The sequence below is a fragment of the Rhinopithecus bieti genome, unplaced genomic scaffold, assembly GCF_001698545.2.
Source record: "Rhinopithecus bieti isolate Rb0 unplaced genomic scaffold, ASM169854v2 scaffold_61117, whole genome shotgun sequence".
Taxonomy (NCBI): Eukaryota; Metazoa; Chordata; class Mammalia; order Primates; family Cercopithecidae; genus Rhinopithecus; species Rhinopithecus bieti.
In genome coordinates this window covers 1,781,149-1,800,465 of record NW_016824934.1, presented here as the reverse complement: position 1 = coordinate 1,800,465, position 19,317 = coordinate 1,781,149, and the positions used below count along the sequence as shown (strand labels likewise).

Below are 19,317 nucleotides of genomic sequence, written 5' to 3'. Positions count from 1 at the left end.
TAAAACCTTTTTTTTCATTTTATTTTTTTTTAAAAAATGGGTGGGGGGGGTCAAAAATTTTTTTGTTTTTTTTTTTTTTTTTTTTTTTTTTTGACCTTCACAATCAGTAAGGATTGATTGGAGCTTCACTTTTGTTTCCCCCAAATCAAAGTGAAATAAAATGCCTTGAGTGGAAATCAAAAGCCTTTGACATATAGCAAAAATCTTGCTGTGCAATATTAGTACCCAAGGCGATTCAGATTTCATTTGAGAAGCAACATGTGTTCACTGTGAACTTTTCCCCCTTCCTTTCTGTTTTCCTTTTTTCTTTTTCTTATTTTTTTCTAACAATTTAATTTGAAGAATGTAATCATGGCAATTTTTAATATGTTGATTCAATATCCGTGATGGGCTAAAAAATATCTTAAGTGCAGCTCTGTACCTGAATATATTATTGTGCTTGAGGCAGTAGTAAGCCAACACCTCTTCAGATGGCCAGATACCTAGAAAACACAAGAGGATAAACCTTTTGATTATAGAAGTTATTCTTTTAAGAAATGGCTTTTAAAAATAATGTTCAGTACAAGTTATTTCAACTTGAATCAAACAACATAGTTATTACTTACAATAATGTCATGAGTGTCTTTTATTGTTGTTATTTTTATAGTGGTGAGATTTATAACTCTTTCCCCTAGGATAATAGAAAAATATCCTAAATAAATTACACTAAATTTTGATCACAAGACAGCCAAAACAGTAACAACCAAAATCACAAATATCAAAAGTTAAATTTTGATGGTACTTCAAATAGATCTTCATCTTGTGCACATAAAATTAATTAGTATCAGTTGAAAACTTACTTATATATGCAGCCCATATTAGGCAAAAATAAATGGGATGATCACACACAGGAGCAAATAAAACCACTGAAGTCACTATATTTCTTTGTTTGATTCCATGCTAATATTTTTAAACATGCACAATTCTGTCTTTTTTTTTTTTTTGAGACAGAGTCTTGCTCTATCATCAGGCTGGAGTGCAATGGCAAGATCTCGGCTCACTGTAACCTCCGCCTCCTGGATTCAAGCAATTCTCCTTCCTCAGCCTCCTGAGTAGCTGAGATTACAGGTGCACGCCACCAGGCCCTGCTAATTTTTGTATTTTCAGTAGAGACTGGGTTTCCCCATGTTGGTCAGGCTGGTCTCGAACTCCTGACCTCATGATCTGTCCACTTTGGCCTCCCAAAGTGCTGGGATTACAGGTGTGAGCTACCACGCCTGGCCACAATTATGTCTTTCTTCAGTTAAATAAAATCAAACTGGAGTATAAGATTAAGAAATTTTAATTTCACCAACTTTGGTACATCTTTAAATTTAACAATAATTCTACATGCTAAATTGCATGGATGGACATTTTCTAAAATTAGCATCCATAAATCACTGATTTCCAATACTTAGTCTTCATGAATGGATATGAATTGCTTAAAGAGAAGACAAACGTGCTTGGAAATTATAGTTTCTAGTTGTTATCACAGGATGGTAGGATTATAAGTGTTTTTAATTTTTTTCTTTATGCTTTTTTGTATGTTCCAAAATTTTACAATGAGCATATATTACCCTTATACTTAGAATAAATTGTAACCTTATAAAATTATGTTTTCCCCAATTAATCAGACCCAAAGATCAGGCAGAGCACCAGGCATCTTGCACTTCCTGAGGCTGAGAGCACCACGCAGTCCTGGGAACAGGTAGCAAATGTTCTCTGACTCAGCACCAAGCACTCTGTTGATGGGTCTTAGTGCAAGATTGAAACATCAAAAAAAGGCTTAATTCTTTCCCCCTAGATGATCCTCCAACTTTGAGGAGTAAGAAATCCAAACATTTCAGAGAAGAGGATGTCAAAGAAATGTTAAGTACACTCCTAAGAAATTCAGGGGGTAAATATATAAACAGCAAAGAGGTGTCTCCATAGAGCATTTGTTGCAGGAAAGCCCAGTCAGGTGTACACACTACCTCAGCCTCTCTGGCATTTCTGGTAGGAATGACAGCTTGGGGGAGAAACAAGGAAAACCCCCAAGAAGTGTTTGAAGTCATATTTAGGAGGAAAGTCAGAGAGGCAGTGGAGTGTGGCAGTTTAGATCACAGATATTTTGGAACCAGACTTATTGGGCTCCAGTGCCAGCTCTGCCGTTCCCTTGTGGAGTGACCTTGGACAGGTTACTTAACCTCTCTATCCCTCACGCTCCTCGTTTGTAAAATATCACTGCAGTATTGTCAACCTCACAGGATTGGCCTGAGAGTTAGATGAGTAAAATACATGCCTATGTTTAGAATGGTTCCTAACACATAATAAGCTCAAAGAAAAAGAGAGCTGTTGTTAATGTTATTCTCCAGCAAAGAGGGATGGAAGAGTGGAAGAGAGAATATGTGAATCCAAAATGATTATCCCAATAACCAGAAAGATGGAAAACCATTTTGACCTGTCCCTATTCTTGGAACCCCAAATCCTAATACCTGTCATATCTCTACATAAATATAACTCTATAAAGACCAAAGTAAAAATAAAAGTCTCTGAAGGAAGAGCATAAGACAATGCTCTACACCAAGTGAATATAATCACTACTATAGTGAATTTCTTTATGCCTTTAGCTTGAGGTTTAAAAAAAAAAATGATAGGGAAAGAGTATCTAACTAAAATTTAAGTCTTAAGTACAAAAATGTGACTTCTAAAATGCAGTCTTTTGTAATAGTTTTATAATTGTCTCAAAAAATTATAGAGGCTGATTTTTAACAAAATTAAATACAAAGAACAAAGTAAAAAAAAAATCATGTAAAATTTGACCACTAGGATATAATCACTGTTAAAATTTTGGACATCATCTCAAAAGATCTTTCTAGGCAAACAGGTATTTTACACCAATGGGATCTTTTCATGAAGATATTCAATAACCTGATTTTCCCTCATTCAATATGTGGTAGATAGCTTTACATGAAAATAAAAATATACTTTACCTGCATCATTATTTATAATGATTGCTTAGATATTCTATGTTTGCATCAGAATTCATTTAACCAGTTTTCTCTTGACAGACATTTAAGTTAGTTTCAAAGTTGTTGATATAATGAGATTATTGTGTTGGTGCAAAAGTAATTGTGGTTTTTGCCATTAACATCAACAGTAGAACAATATGACAATACGTATTTTCCCAACATATGGTTTTCTCCTTAGGTCAAATACTAGGAAATGGGATATCTGGTCAGAGGTTACATATATTTCACATTTTAATATATCAAACTGACCTCCATAAAATGTGTACCAAGTTACACTCCTAGTCAGAGTGTTTGTTTCCTCAAAGTCTTGCCCAGATAGGGTTTTTTTCAACATACTAATTTTTGCTAATCTAGGTTTTTAAAAGTTATCTCAGTGAAAATCAAAACCTAAATGAGATACCACTTCACACCCACTAGGATGGCTACAATCTAATAGTCAGATTATAACGAATGTTGGGTTGGTGAGGATGTGGAGAAATTGGAACCCTCATGTGCTGCTTGTGGGAATGTAAAATTATGTAGCCACTTTGGAAAATTGTCTAGCAGTTCCTTAAAAGGTTAAATGTAGATTATAATATGACCCAGCAATTCCACTGCTACGCAAGAAAAATCAAAATGTGTCCAACAAAAACTTGTACATGAATGCTCATAGCTGCATTGTTCTTAATAGCCCAAAAGTGGAAACAACCCAAATGTCCATCAACTGATGAACGGATAAATCGAATGTGGTACGTCCATACAATGGATTATTATTTGACAATACAAGAAGAACTGATACATGCTACAACATAGATGGAACTTGAAAACATCATACAGGCAATACCCCATTTTATTGCAGCTTTCTTTATTCTGCTTTGTAGATGCCGCATATCTAGTTTTACAAATTGAAGGTTTGTGGCAACCCTGCACTGAGCAAGTCCTTTGGTGCCATTTTACCAACAGCATGTGCTCAATTAGTGTCTCTGTGACAGATTTCAGTCATTCTCACAATATCCCAAAATTTTTCATTATTATTATATCTGTTATGGTGATCTGTGATCAATGACCTTTGATGTTACTATAGTAATTGCTTTGGGGCGGCATGAATTGCATCCATATAAGACAGCTAGCAAACTTAATCAATAAATCTTGTGTGTGTTCTGACTGCTCCACCAGTTGGCATTCCCCTATCTCTCTCCCTCTTCCCAGGCCTCCCTATTATTAGGCTAATTAATAAACCTACAATAGTCTCTAAGTGTTCAAGTGAAAATAATAGTTGCATGTCTCTCACTTTAAATCAAAAGCTAGAAATGATTCCACTTAATGGAGAAGGCATGTTAAAAGCTGAGATAGGCTGAAAGCTAGGCCTCTTGCACTAAACAGACAAGTTGTGAATGTAAAAGAAAAGTTCTTGAAGGAAGTTAAAAGTGTTACTCCAGTGAACACATGAATGATAAGAAGGTAAAACAGCCTTATTGCTGATATGGAGAAAGTTTAAGTGGTCTGGATAGAAGATCAAACCAGCCACAACATTCCCTTAAGCCAAAGCCCAATCCAGAGCAAGGCCCTAATTCTTCAATTCTATGAAGGCTGAAGGTGAGGAATCTGCAGAAGAAAAGTTTGAAGGTAGTGGAGGTTGGTTCAAGATGTTTAAAGAAGCCATTTCTGTAACATAAAAGTGCAAGGCAAAGCAGTAAGTGCTGATGTAGAAGCTGTAGCAAGTTATGCAGAAGATGTAGCTAAGATCACTGATGAAGGTGACTACACTAAACAACAGATTTTTAATGCAGACAAACATTGGAAGCCTTCCATTGGAAGAAGATGCCATCTAGGACTTTGGTAGCTAGAGAGAATTCACTGCCTGGCTTCAAAGATCCAAAGGACAGGCTGACTCTCTTGTTAAGGGCTAGTGTGGCTGGTGATTAAGTTGATGCCAATGCTCATTCACCATTCTGAAAATCATAGCACCTTTAAGAATTATGCTAAATCTAACCAGGCTCAGTGGCAGGTGCCTATTGGGCTACTCAGGAGGGTGAGGAAGGAGGATTGCTTGAGTAAGCCCAGGAGTTTGAGGCTGTAGTGGGCTATGATTGTGAATATGTGAATAGCCACTGCACTCCACCCTGGACAACATAGTGAGACCCTGTCTCTTAAAAAAAAAAAAAAAAAAAGAAGAGAAAAGGAATTATGCTAAATCTACTCTGCTTGTGCTCTATAAATAGAAAAATAAAGCCTGGATGATAGTACATCTGTTTACAGCATGGTTTACTGAATATTCTAAGCTCACTGCTAAGACCTACTGCGCAGAAAAAAGCAATTTCCTTCAAAATATTATATACTGCTCATTGACAATGCACCTCGTCACCAAAGGGCTCTGATGGAGATATACAAGGAGATTAATGTTGTTTCCATGCCTGCTAACACAGCATCCATTCTGTAGTCCCTGGATCAAGGAGTAGTTTTGACTTTCAAATCTTATTATTTCAGAAATACATTTCATAAGGATATAGCTGCCAACTACAGTGATTCTTCTGATACATCCAAGCAAAGTCCATTGAAAACCTTCTGGAAAGGACTCACTATTCTAGATGCCATTAAGAACATTTGTGAGTCATGGGAGGAGGTCAAAATATCAGTGTTAACAGGAGCTGGAAGAAGTTGATTTCAGCATTCATGGATGATTTTGAGAGGTGGAAACAGCAAGAGAACTAGAATAAGAAATGGAGCCTGAAGACGTGACTGAATTGCTGCAATCTCATGATCAAACCTGAAAGGATGAGGAGTTCCTTCTTACGCATAGGTAAAGAAGGTAGTTTCTTGAGATGGAATCAATTCCTGGTGAAGATGCTGTGAACACTGTCAAAATTACAACAAAGGATTTAGAATATTACATAAACTGAGTTGATAAAGCAGTGGCAGGGTTTGAGAGGATTGACTCCAACTTTGAAAGAAGTTCTACTGTGGGTCAAATGCTGTCAAATAGCATCGCATGCTACAGAGAAATCTTCCCTGAAAGGAAGACTCAACCAATGTGACAAACTGCATTGTTGTCTTATTTTAAGAAATTGCCACAGCCACCCAACCTTCAGCAACCATCACCCTGATCAGTTAGTAGCCATCATCAAGGCGAGACTTCTACCAGCAAAAAGATTACAACTCACAGAAAGCTCAGATGATCATTAGTATTTTTTAGCAATAAAGTATTTTTAGTAAGGTATGTGCATTTTTTTAGACATAATGCTATTGCACACTTATTGCTACAGTATAGTGCAAACATACCTTTTATATGCACCAGGAAAGCAAAGAATTTGTGTGACTTACTTTATTGTGATATTCACTTAATTGCAGTGGTCTGGAACCAAACCCTCAATATCTCCAAGGTATGCCTGTACCGAGTGAAAGAAACCAGTTACAAAGGACCACATGTTGTATGTTTTTATTTATATGAAATATTCAGAATAGGTGTATTCATAAAGATGGAGTGTAGCATGGTAACTGCCTAGGTTAATGATGGTTAGGTGTAAATGGAGCATGACTGCCAATGGGTATAAGGTTTCTTTTGGAGGTGACAAAAATGTTCTAAAATTGTGGTGACAGTTGCACAACTCTGTGAATACACTAAACACCACTGGATGAATTGTATGGTATGTGAATTGTATCTCAATAAAGCGGCTACTTTTGTTTTTGTTTTGTTTTTTTTTTTGGAGGTGGAGTCTCACTCTGTTGCCCAGGCTGGAGTGCAGTGGCGCGATCTCGGCTCACTGCAAGCTCTGCCTCCTGGGTTCACGCCATTCTCCTGTCTCAGCCTCCCAAGTAGCTGGGTCTACAGGCGCCCACCACCACGCCCGGCTAATTTTTTGTATTTTTAGTAGAGATGGGGTTTCACTATGTTAGCCAGGATGGTCTAGATCTCCTGACCTCGTGATCTGCCCACCTCAGCCTCCCAAAGTGCTGGGATTACAAGCATGAGCCACCACACCCTGCTAAGCTGCTACTTTTTAAAGTTTTCTCATTCTTGCTTGTGGGAATAAAATGGCCTTTCAAAAACATTTTCTTTTCAAATTAGTTATACAGACACATGGTTTAAAGAGCCATTGGGATCTTTTAGAATGGTTAAGACAAACAGTACCTAGCCCCTTTCCCCAGTATTTCTGCTTCCGCAGAAACTATTACTTTCAACTTCTTTAGCTAACTCTTCTGGTAATTGTGTCTGTAATTCCATATAATATGTTTGTATTGTAGCTTCTTGATTTCTCAGTTTCAGGCAATATCTACTGAACCCCACTGTGCAAAATTAGCATTTTTTTGCTTTTATCACTATTCCTCTTCCCACATCACACATGTGTGCCCCTTATCTACCCCACATCACACATGTGTGCCCCTTATCTACCCCACATCATCTGCTTAATATTGTATTTTAATATTGCAATAATAGTTATAATGTTAAAATTTTGGTAAGATCACTCCCCAATTGATTTTATTATGATGATGAAATATGAGCTATGTAGTAAACTATGATTGTTTTTTCTTTCATGCACAAATTATTGTTTTCTCTGGAGTTTATAAAGGTCTTTCCCCCTCTCATTTGCTAAGATTTGTATGCAACCTCAAACAAAAACTCAAATGTGTCCATTTCTCCTCTCAATACATTGATTCACAATGGGTGTTCTATCAGCTTTGTGAGGAAGTATCTCCTGGTATCTTCTGACCTGTCTCAGTCTGGACTGAATGCCCTCTATGCTTGGTACACAGCTGACAGCCTAATCTTCACTACCATCCCAAGCTCCTTTTGCCTTTCTCCTGGGTTCCATCTCTTGTTTCCTCTACCCATTGTCTTCCTCTTTCTTGGTTCATTCTCTCATTTTAGTGTAACACATCCTCCAGTAGTTTCTTGAAAAAGGGGGTATGAGAGGTGAATGTTTAAGCACTTGCATGATTCAGTGGGTAATTTCAATCCAGAAACTCCATGTTCTTCAGTTCTTGGGAAGTTTCTTATGAAGTATCATCGATTATTTCCTTATCTCCATATTTTCCTGTTCTGTTCTTCTAGAACTGTTATTATTTGGATGCTGAATCTCCCAAACTCATCTTTTTATTTTAAAAAATCTTTTCTTTCTTGCTTTGCATCTCTTATTGTTTTCTACTTTCTTGGAAATGTCCTCAACTTTATCTTCCAACCTTTTTATTGTTCTTCTAATTTATGCTATTGTTATTGATGGTTATTCTTTGAATATTTCTTTTATATAGCATCCTATTCCTGTTTCAGAAATGCAATGTCTTAATTATTTGAAAATATTAATTATAGTTTCTTTTAAGTTTTCTCGTCTTCATAAAGTCTGTTTTCTTCAAGTTGTTTTTTTCTGTTTGTTTTTGGTATCTGTCACATTAAAAGCTTTCCTTAGGTATCTGGTAATTCTGGAAGTAAAGAAGGCTGAGTGTAGGTGAGTGGGGTGAGGGTTTGGGGCTCAGCATTCAGTCTGCATATGTTCACTTAGTCACTCCACCTGGCTTTTCGTATTCTCTGCTTTCAACTGTGCCTGGTGTCTCCCAACCCCAAAACCCCCAGTTTAACCCTCTCCAAAGAATAAACCTCTAGTTTTCTGTCACAGTAGAGGGGGAATAGTTGTCCAGTGGCCTGAAATGGGGATATAACTGCTTCTTAAACAACTCTCAATCAATTCTCCTTAGTTTCATCCCCTTCAACTCCTTCTTTTAGAAGTATAGTTGCCCCTCAGTATTTGTGGGGCATTAGTTCCAGGACTCCCCCACTCCATACCAAAATCTGCAGATATTCAAGTCCCTTATATAACATGATGTAGTATTTGCATGCACATCTAATGTAAGTGCTATGTAAATATTTGCTATAACGGTTTTTTTAAAAAATTTTGGCTAGGCGCAGTGGCTCACGCCTGCAATCCCAGCACTTTGGGAGGCTGAGGCAGGCAGATCACTTAAGGTCAGAAGTTCAAGACCACCCTGGCCAACACAGTGAAACCCCATTTCTACTAAAAACACGAAAATTAGACACGTGCGGTGGTGCATGCCTGTAATTCCAGTTACTCGGGAGGCTGAGACAGGAAAATCGCTTGAACCTGGGAGATGGAGGTTGCAGTGAGCCGAGATCGTGCCACTCCACTCCAGCCTGGGTGACACAGCGAGACCCTGTCTCAAAAAATAAAATAAAATAAAAACTTTTGTGTTACTTTTAGTATTCATTTTTTTTCAGAATATTTTGCATCTGAGGTTGGCTGAATCCTCAGATGCGGAACCCATGGATATGGAGAACCGGCTACATCTGATTCCACCAATTTTTGAGCGTTTCAAGGCTTCAGAAGTTTAAATTGGGTTGATTCGCAGCTTTTCCAACTGCTGGCTTTCTCATATCTGCTAAGTCAATGACTTCTCATGCATTTGCCTTCCAGCTTCTGAAATTTTATTGCTATTGCATGCTGCCACTTAAAACGGCCATTCTGTCATTCATGTGGCTTTATACCTTAAAAACATCCCTATAGAGAGGTTTGGTGAGGGTTCTTAAAGGAATGCATTGATCAGTCTCCAAGTTTACCTGAAACCCAGAAATGTATGGTCTTTTGAATATAGCTTTGTAGGACAGTTCTGGAATCCAAGACATATTCTTATCTCTTCCAGAGTACATTTTAGCATCAACGCTTTAAGCTCAGAGTGGTGGGATTTCATTACTCATTCTGGAAGAACAGTGAGTAGGGGGACTTTCTAGACTAGAGAGAAATTCACTGGAAAGGTGGTGAGAATAATTTTTAGAAGAAGGACGTACAAGACGAGAACACTAATGGTGAGATCCCAAGGTTCTTAAGTTCCCTTAATAATATTATAGTACTATGGTTATTAACTGGGTGATGAAATAATCTGTACACCAGACCCCCGTGACATGCAGTTTTTCTATATAACAAACCTGCAATGGACCCCTGAACTTAAAAGTTTAAAAAATGGATTATAATGCTTTATCCGAAAATTATAGCACTTCTGCTACATTGTTGACATCACTCAATGAAGCACTGCAGAATGCCCAAAGTGGCACTTATAGTAGCTAAAGTGTTAATCTAAAAAAAGCATCCCCAAACTTTTAAATTAATAGTTTGTTCTAGAAAAGTATTCTCTAAATACATGCTATAAAAGTTGTTAAGAAGCATATCATTTCCTATTCTTTAGTGCTTTCTGTATAAATCAAATGAGTTTATTTCATAGGAGGAAAGGCCTCCTTCATCTTTTAGGCCTCCATAAAAGCACTGGCTAGGTAAGAGTTCTGTCTGGAAACGGAAGACTACTACACTATACTTGCATATCTATGGTCATTTTGTTTGATCACATTTTCTTTTGAACAAAGGCTTGCTTCCCTGCAGATGCTTCTGTCAGAACTGAGCCTATTGAACTCGTCAGACTCCAGAAAACCTATAGCCAGTCAACACGAAAACAGGAAAAGTTAGCTGTCTGTGTAGCAAGAGTAAGGTGGAAAACTGGCAATGTGATCTATACTTAATGTATGCAACCACTTTGTTGTTTTTATTGTTAGTGAAGTAGCAAGTTTAGAATTATTTTATTTTATTTTTGGAGATAGGATCTCACTCTGTCACCCAGGCTGGAGTAGAGCGGCACCGTCATGGCTCACTGCAGCCTCGACTTCCTAGGCTCAGGTGATTCTCTCCTGAGTAGCTGGGACTACAGGTGTGCACCACCACACCCAGCTAATTTTTCTATATTTGGTAGAGATAGGGTTTCACTATGTTACTCAGGCTGGTCTCGAACTCCTGGGCTCAAGTGATCCTCCTGCCTCAGCCTCACAAAGTGCTGGGATTACGGCATGAGCCACTGCACCTGGCCTAGAATTATTTTAAATGTCAAGTTTCTTTTCTTTCTTTTTTTTTTTTTTTTTTTTTTGAGACGGAGTCTGGCTCTGTCGCCCGGGCTGGAGTGCAGTGGCCAGATCTCAGCTCACTGCAAGCTCCGCCTCCCGGGTTCACGCCATTCTCCTGCCTCAGCCTCCCGAGTAGCTGGGACTACAGGCGCCCGCCACCTCACCCGGCTAGTTTTTTGTATTTTTTAGTAGAGACGGGGTTTCACCATGTTAACCAGGATGGTCTCGATCTCCTGACCTGGTGATCCGCCCGTCTCGGCCTCCCAAAGTGCTGGGATTACAGGCTTGAGCCACCGCGCCCGGTGAAATGTCAAGTTTCATAGTTAATCTGGAAACAAAACACAACTATGATTAATCTAAAGACTGAGCAAATCCTAAAATTCAGTAACCTAAGGATCCAGCTAAGCATGGGGCCTTCTAGATCAGTTCCATTTGTGAGCTACTCACTTCTCATAGCTTGTCCTGGAGGGCAGTGCTAAGGCTTTGATCAACAGCATCCTACAAGCAGCACCGCTGGCTCCCTCCTCCCCACGAACTGCTTGTACTTGTTGCATGATGACAACACACTCAGCTCTCACAGCAGACATACGGCTTTTCTGTGATCAGCTGATGTCCATCGAAGCAGCACCTTTCTCTAGCTCCCTCAAAGTAAGTGATCAAGCCTATCACACAGAAGTCAGGAAAAAAAAAAAAAGAAAAAAGGCCTCTCTCAAATCTGAGACTCAAGTGGAGAGGCCAACACACACTTAGCTAAGCCATCAAACCTTCTGGAAGAAGAAATGCACTGGTAGATGTTACTAAAAAGAAAAGCTGCTCATGTTGGAATGAGTATGGAAGCTTCCTGGGCTTGTTTCAGTGTTTGTACCCTGTCTCTTCTTTCAGTCCAACTCATATTTCTGCCTTGTCACTGATGTGTCAACCCAGTGCAGAAATATACAAGAGGACTACAGAACGCTCCACAAATATTTATTTGGCATCTACAATGTTTCTGACCCTTGGATTAACAGGGATGGAGATAGCGTGGTCACTGGGGCTTCAGTCTAGTTTGAGACCCAGAGGGGGAAGAGCCCAATAGAGACGGAAGAGGAGGACAGAGTGGAAGAAGTGGTCCATAGAAGAAGAGCTCCATGAAACAAAGTTTTATGAAGAGGGATTAATTTTGTAGGAATGGAAATAAGGTCAGTGGAGCTCTAGAATAAAAGAGAAAGGAAGAGAGTAATACAAGATAAGACTGGAGGAGGGGTGGTTAGGGGCCAGACTCCCTAGGCCCAGAGGCCATGTTAAGAATTTTAAGTCACACCTTAGAATAAATGGTATGTTTTAAGCAGCATAGTGGTATGACCAGATTTATAATACAGTTTAGAAGATAATTCTGGCTACTCTAAGAAATTAGAGGAGGCAGGGAGAAGCTAGGCAGGAGGCTACTACTAATACCCAGATGAGAGCTGGTGGTGGCTTGGGTGATGGTTAGCAGAGATGAAGAAAAGTGGAAAGATTTGAGATATATTTAGAAGGTACACTGACAAGTCTTACTAGTTAATTAGATGAAGGGGGTGGTAAGGGAGAGGGAAGTGTCAAGTATGACTTAGGTTTATGGCATGAATAAGTGGGCGGATGATGTACAGCAGACGCATATAGGATTTTCCTTCAATTTTATGTGAAATGAAGAGGCTGAATTCATGGTGCAAAAAAACACTACCTAAGGATCTGGGGTCTGATTCTGGCTCTGCCACTAACAAACTGTGAGATGTTAGGAAATAATTTATCCTTCCTGAGCTTCAGTAACCTCATCTGCAAAATGATAGCATTGGGTTAGATTATGTCTAGGGGGTCTTCAATTATAAAAAGCTACAGTAGAAAACCAGCTCTCGTCCTCCAGAGTTACAGTGCAGCTTGAATACTGGCTCTTATGGTTCTGTGATCTTGAGCAAGGTATTTAAACTTTTTAAGCCTCATTGATTCATGCAACATACAATTATCAAGGCAGCCAGGCCTGTTCTAGAAGCTGGGGATACAGCAGTGATTAAAACAAGGTCTTTGCCTAAATAACTTTCATAGGGAAAATAGACACAAATAAGATAATTTCAGACAGTGATTAGTGCTGTGAAGGAAATAAAACATGTTAATGAAATAGAGAATAATTATGGGAGTGGGAGGTGGCTACTTTGGCCAGATTGTTGGGTAATGCCTCAGTTCTCTCATTTGTTAAGTACAAGCAATAAAGGTACCTTCTCATGGTGTGTTTTGGGGATTAAATGAGATAATGCATGTAAGACATTCAGAAGTGTGCCTAACATAGAGTAATTTTTTTAAACTATTAAAAATAGAAATGATGCTGCTGCTATTACTATTATTATTGTGACAAGTTTCTATTCAGGGAATTTTATCAACCTGAATTACATTTTTATGGTACTTTGAGGGATATTATTATTCCTCATTGATAACCCACAAAATCAAAACAAAAATGAACTTTGGATAAATGTGCCCTTGTTATGGGAGCTTTGAAAATCGATCCAAAACAATCATTACATGTGTATGAACAATACATGTTCTATACTTGTCCTCCCACTTTGACCCATGAGCAGACTCACTCTGTACAATATATGATTAAATGCAGGCCTCCCTGTGTTTGTGGAGCCAGGTCACAAAGAACATCTGAGTAGGAGAGAAGGTCTGAATATTCCAGAATGGCGGGCAGATGGAGGCCTGCCCTGTGACACTCTACCATTTATGGAACGTTGATGCTGCCCAGGGACTATGAGGCTGAGAAGGGAATCAAAGCACAGGGAGGTGTGGAAACCTCCCCAGTCATACAGATACTGGGTCACAGAACTGGAATTTGAGCCCAGGCAATATGATTCTAGACCTGCTATTCTTAACCTCTGGGCTCTGCTGCTTCTCACTAGATTATAAGAACAAGGGTCCAAATGAGTTGTTTTTCAATGTCGTTTCTTCCCCTGCTCCTGGAGAAGCCAACTGACCTGAGCTGAGAGAAGGGCAGATAAGAAGCATGTGGAAGCAGAAGAAATGAAGGGACATAAAAAATTACTCAAGTATTCCAACAATAAATTCTTCAAGGACTATAGGATGGCCTGTTTATTATGGGTGTGATTTGATTTGATTAAAAATGCATTAAAATTTAAAATATCCATTTAAATTCAGACTATTAATGTGACGATTAGGAGGTAAAGAAAAGATGGACAAGGTCCCAGCCATGTCCTGACACTGAAGCAGGGAGGGGAAGACAGCCTTCAGGCAACATTCCCCAGAGGTCCTGGCTGTAGAACTGATGGTCAGGTTTCCAGCAGATGCTGGGAAAGCAGCTGAGTGACAGATGAGAAATGGAGACAGGACCAGAAGATACGGAAGCACCGCTGAGAAAAAGGAATGCACGGCAGCCATAGCCATCGCCGCAGTGGCTTAGAGGGTGAAGACATGAACTTGGAAGACACCTCTCACACTTATTATCTTTGTGACCTCAGCAAGTCATTTAACTTCTCCTTCCCCAATTCCTCATCTGAAAGTAATAATACTACCTACTCCATACTATAGACTAAGGATTAATCAGGATAGGAGCTAGTAAGTGCTCAGTTAGTGTTTGCTAGTATTTTTGAAATTATTATTATTATTGAGATGGAGTCTCACTTTGTTGCCCAGGCTGGAGTGCAGTGGGGCGATCTCAGCTCACTGCAACCTCTGCCTCCTGGGTTCAAGTGATTCTCGTGTCTCAGCCTCCCGAGTACCACACCCAGCTAATTTTTATATTTTTAGTAGAGATGGGTTTTCGCCATGTTAGTCAGGCATCAGGCTGGTCTCAAACTCCTGACCTCAGGTGATTCACCCGCCTCAGCCTCCCAAAGTGCTGGGATTACAGGCTTGAGCCACCGCGCCCGGCTGTTATTATTGGCAGTGGCAGCATCACTTGTTGAACCCTTACTACTTGTCCAACACTGGGCTGTGTACTTTACATGGACGATCACATTTAATCCTTAAAACAACCCTATAAGATATGCATTATCCTTATGACCAGCTAAAAGGCACAACGAAACACCGCATAAACAGAACAGTGAGCTGAAGTGGCACAGCCAGGGTTTAGGCCCACACACTCTAACTTTAGAGCCCAGTCTCTCATCACTACGTTCTCTGCCCCAACCCTGATGGCTGGTTCTAGAATCAAGAGAACTAGTTGCTAGTTCTCATAGCTCTGTCAATAACTAATTTGGGGACTTTTAACAAATCATATTTGGGCTCTCACTTCAAGAATAAAAATGGAAGAGTTGAATTGATTTCTGAGGCCTCTTTCAACTCTAAATCTAATGACTAGAGATCATTACATGTGTACACTTCCAAATGAAAACTATAAAATTACAAGTGGGCTCTAGCCTGAGACATTTTAAAGAAATTAGATTGGTTAAAATATTTTATTTTCACTATAATCTCAAATTTAAACCTATATTTTAGATGGGTTTCAAAATGGTCCTAGAAGTTAAATCTTCATTACATGTCTATTTCGATGGAATTAGAACTACATTTGTTAATGAAATCTCAGAGCTTCAGAAATTAACTGCTCTACATCTATATACACTAGATGTGAATGCTTATTTAATCAAGCATATGAATAACAGAAAACATCTTCAAGTATGATTTTCCCTCTCCAATACTGAGCATAGCTCTCTGCTATATTTTTTTCCTCAGAAGAATTTCCTTCTCCTCAGTGTAACAAAACTACATAAGGGCAGAAGAAATGTTCCTGAGGTCTCAAAGCACAGGTAGAAGAACATCTCCCGATATGAGCTATCTGGGCCTATGTGAGAACATGCTCCATCTCCATTGGTCAGAGAGGATGCCAGAAAGTGAGAAGAAACATGTCCAGGACAGGTGGACCCAGGAAATCAGACCAGAGAGTTCCTAGCAGGAGGGAAAACATGACATGGATTTCCCCAGAAACACCGCATGTCCTTCCCACAGTGGAAAAACAAAAAAGAGAAGAAGAAGAAGAAGAAAAAGGAAGACTTTCATGGTCAGTTTGATTCCTTTACTTGGTGGAAGTAATGCCTTCCCTCAAGGCCCTGCTGTGCTTGAGTGTCTTCAGGGTGAGATGGTCAGGCCATCATTCTGATGAGATCACCTTTTTCCCTTTTAAAATTGTGCTGTGTTACAGGAGGCTGAGGCAGGAGAATCGCTTGAACCTGGGAGGCGGAGGTTGCAGTGAGCCGAAATGGTGCCACTGAACTCCAGCCTGGGCAACAGAGCGAGACTCTGTCTCTAAATAAATAAATAAATAAATAAAATAGCACTGTGTCCTGTCTTGAAAAGTCATGTAAGAGCAGCAATGTGCCAAATGGATCGGAAGAAAGAAAGTATCAGGAATAATCGTTATTGTTCCCTGTCTTAGGTGTTAAGCCACGTCCTGAACACAGACACATATTTGTTACAGGGCATAACAAATTAGCAAAAGTGAGCTTCTTCCCTGGGATTACCTGTGATTCATGAATTTGATTTCTAAAGCATTTTCCTGCCTTGGAGTCCAGCTTTATCTCATTTGCAGGTAAACACTATGGTTAAATTCCAAACAAATGGAAAGCCACGTGTTCCATGTGAAATGCATGCTCTACACATTTATACAAGCTTTCCGGGAGAGTTAATAGTATTTAGGAGGTGCATGTTCCAGGTGCAAGAACAGAACACATTTATTAAACAGTCCTGGTATCAGTCTTGTTAGGCGGCATAACTTATTTTAGCAATGTTGTTTGGAAGGTGCGCGTCCCAGCATATCACACTGCCTTTATTCCAAGTTCCCTCTTTTAGGTCTTGAGGAAAGAATCATTTCTGTGTGGGGAAGAGGGAAGGAGGAGAACTGCCTCCCCTTCTTACAGCAGGAATTGCCATTAGCAAGTTCCAAAAGATAAAACACTACTCAGCAAATTGACATGGTAAGTAGGGCAACATCTCATTGAGGTTCAGTCTAAACCTACTTTAAACAAACCTCACTTTGCCATGCCATCTGAAAGTAAATGTATGACATTCAGATTGCTAACATGTGTGTGTGTGTGTGTGTGTGTGTGTGTGTACACATATATATGTATGAGAGCTGGCTGAGAATCTCAGCTGTGCAAAATGGCCAGGACTCTGTCTTTCCTGTATCTCCACTCATCATTATTCATTGGTATGAAGGAAACATGACAGTCTGCTCTCCAGAAATTTCTGCTGCTGCACTAACTTGGACAGCTCACTGCAACTAATGTGGAAATGTAGTGCTAAGCACGTCCCGGCTGTAAACACAGCGGTCTTGCTCTGTCGGGGCCATCTACAAATGTCTCCAACCAACTTGTATGATTGTCTTTAACACCTTTTTTTTTTTTTAAAGAAATGAATTTGATTTCATTTGCCTTCCCCAGTTTTCAAATAGTCATTAAAAATTAAACAACACCGGGAAAAGCCTTTTGTGATTATAGCCTTCATTCTCCTGCAACAAACTGGATCTATAAATTTACGTACCATTGTAGATGTAAATTACAAAATTTATATTCAACTATATTAAAACATCTATTCCAAAAATGATTACCAGTTGTGAAAAGCAGACAGGCTTATCACTTGCTGTCAGTTGTTCATGTCTAGTTAAGCAATAATGTGCTAAAACTGCTCTTTTGTTTTGTGTAAGAATTTTGGCAATAGAAGAAATGAACACTCGGTTAATAAAAACTCAGGCTGCTTTTTGCTTTGATGGAGGAAGCAGCTGCCTGTTTTCATTTGCTGCAGAGCAGCAAAACCCATCAATATAATAAGCAGCTTAGATGCATCCATCCACAGCATCTGTAAGGATATAGGGCTATTCGCTCAAAACCAATCCCTGGTTTAATTTTAACAAAGATGTGTCTGACATATTTGAAAATGCATTATAATAGGTTTTGAAACATGAACAATTTCTCTTTTCTTAAATACTTTTACAGATTTGAAAGGTTAGTATATGTAGCTGAATGATAGCAATGATAAAAACCAGTCCAAACTGTGAGGCCACCCTAAAACAAGGGCAGTGAAGACAGCAAATTGACTGGCACCTATTTGGTTCCCTTCAAAGGAGAAATAATGCATTTGAATGTGATTTCATTCATTTATTCATCCAAACAAATATCTACTGAATCCTTACTATATATTGCACTGGGTGAGATACTAAGACCACAGCCCTTACTCTCAAGGAGTTCACTCTTTAAGGGAAAAGATGAACACAAAAAAAATCAGTAAAACAATATGGTAAGCACAGTGATACAGACACACATTTTATATTTGTCTTTTATTGTAAAACTCAAATGGGCATACAACAGTGGAAACCATTTAACATAAAAATTAAAAATCAAATACTGTCTCCTCTATTATACAGTCACACACTTCATTAGACATACCTTTAAGAAAAGACGATCTGATAAAAAAATTGAATTATGTTTAAACACATGTCAAACTGTTTACTAGTGTAGCCAAGAAATATCATACATTGGAGAGAAAGTTTTAGGATTTTAAGTTTTGTTTGGACAGCCTCTAATTTTACAGTAACCATTAGACACTTTTACATGATCAGGAACACACCACACAGTAAGCTTAATAGACAATACAAACTTTAAAGCAACTTACAATGTGATACAGTACATTTTGGCTAGTAAGCATACTAAGGGATTATTTTATTTTAATGCTGGGTACCAGTCCAAGAAGTCAGCTAATTTTAAGTTCTCCTCTCTTTCTGACTTAACATCGGATAAGTGAGCATTTCAGCCTGATCAACTAGAAGCATAGGGTTAGTCACCAGCTTCTCAGGGTATCAAATTTAAATGAGCATTCATTTCCAGAAAGATTAAGAAAATGCTCCCATAAATGTAGCACTGAGGGCTCTCTTATTCAAACATGTTCATGGCAAAGCCCATATACATGGTTGGGTTTTTTTCTTTAAATAAGCTTTTTATTCCGGAATAATTTTAGATTTACAGAAAAGTTGCAAAGATAGTAGAGAGTTCCTAGCATTTGCTCAGTTTCTCCCATTGTTAACATCTTACACTTCTCAAAACTAAGAAACTGACATTGGTTCATTACTATGAACTAAACTAAAGGGTTTGTTTTTAATAGAAGAGTCACTATTCAGATGAGAGCTGATGAAGGTGTCTGTCAGAAAGTCATAATTCGAACTTAAAGGACAATACTATCGTCCATCATATATTGCCTTCCCTTAATTTTATTCCATCTTCTTAAGTTACTCTAAAGAAATTCACATCAGATTCAAGAGTTAAAACAGGACACAAAATATATATACCTCAGAGTTAAAAAAAAATCTGACCTCATCAAAAGAACTGTGTAGCCAGGTGAAGCCTTGGTTCCCCATTCCATTATTGAACTGGGCAGAATATTATTTCTAAGTCATTATTCACATAGAAA

General features: G+C 38.8%; 1 protein-coding gene across 2 annotated transcripts in view; it reads right to left on the bottom strand.

Annotated features, from left to right (window-relative positions):
* CAMKMT (calmodulin-lysine N-methyltransferase) overlaps nt 1–19,317 on the bottom strand; it is a 422,283-nt gene that overhangs the window by 66,952 nt on the left and 336,014 nt on the right. For both annotated transcript variants that reach the window (XM_017862708.1, XM_017862709.1), the window contains exon 4: nt 422–482. In XM_017862708.1, the coding sequence (XP_017718197.1) occupies nt 422–482 (61 nt within the window). The remainder of the gene's footprint in view (nt 1–421; nt 483–19,317) is intronic.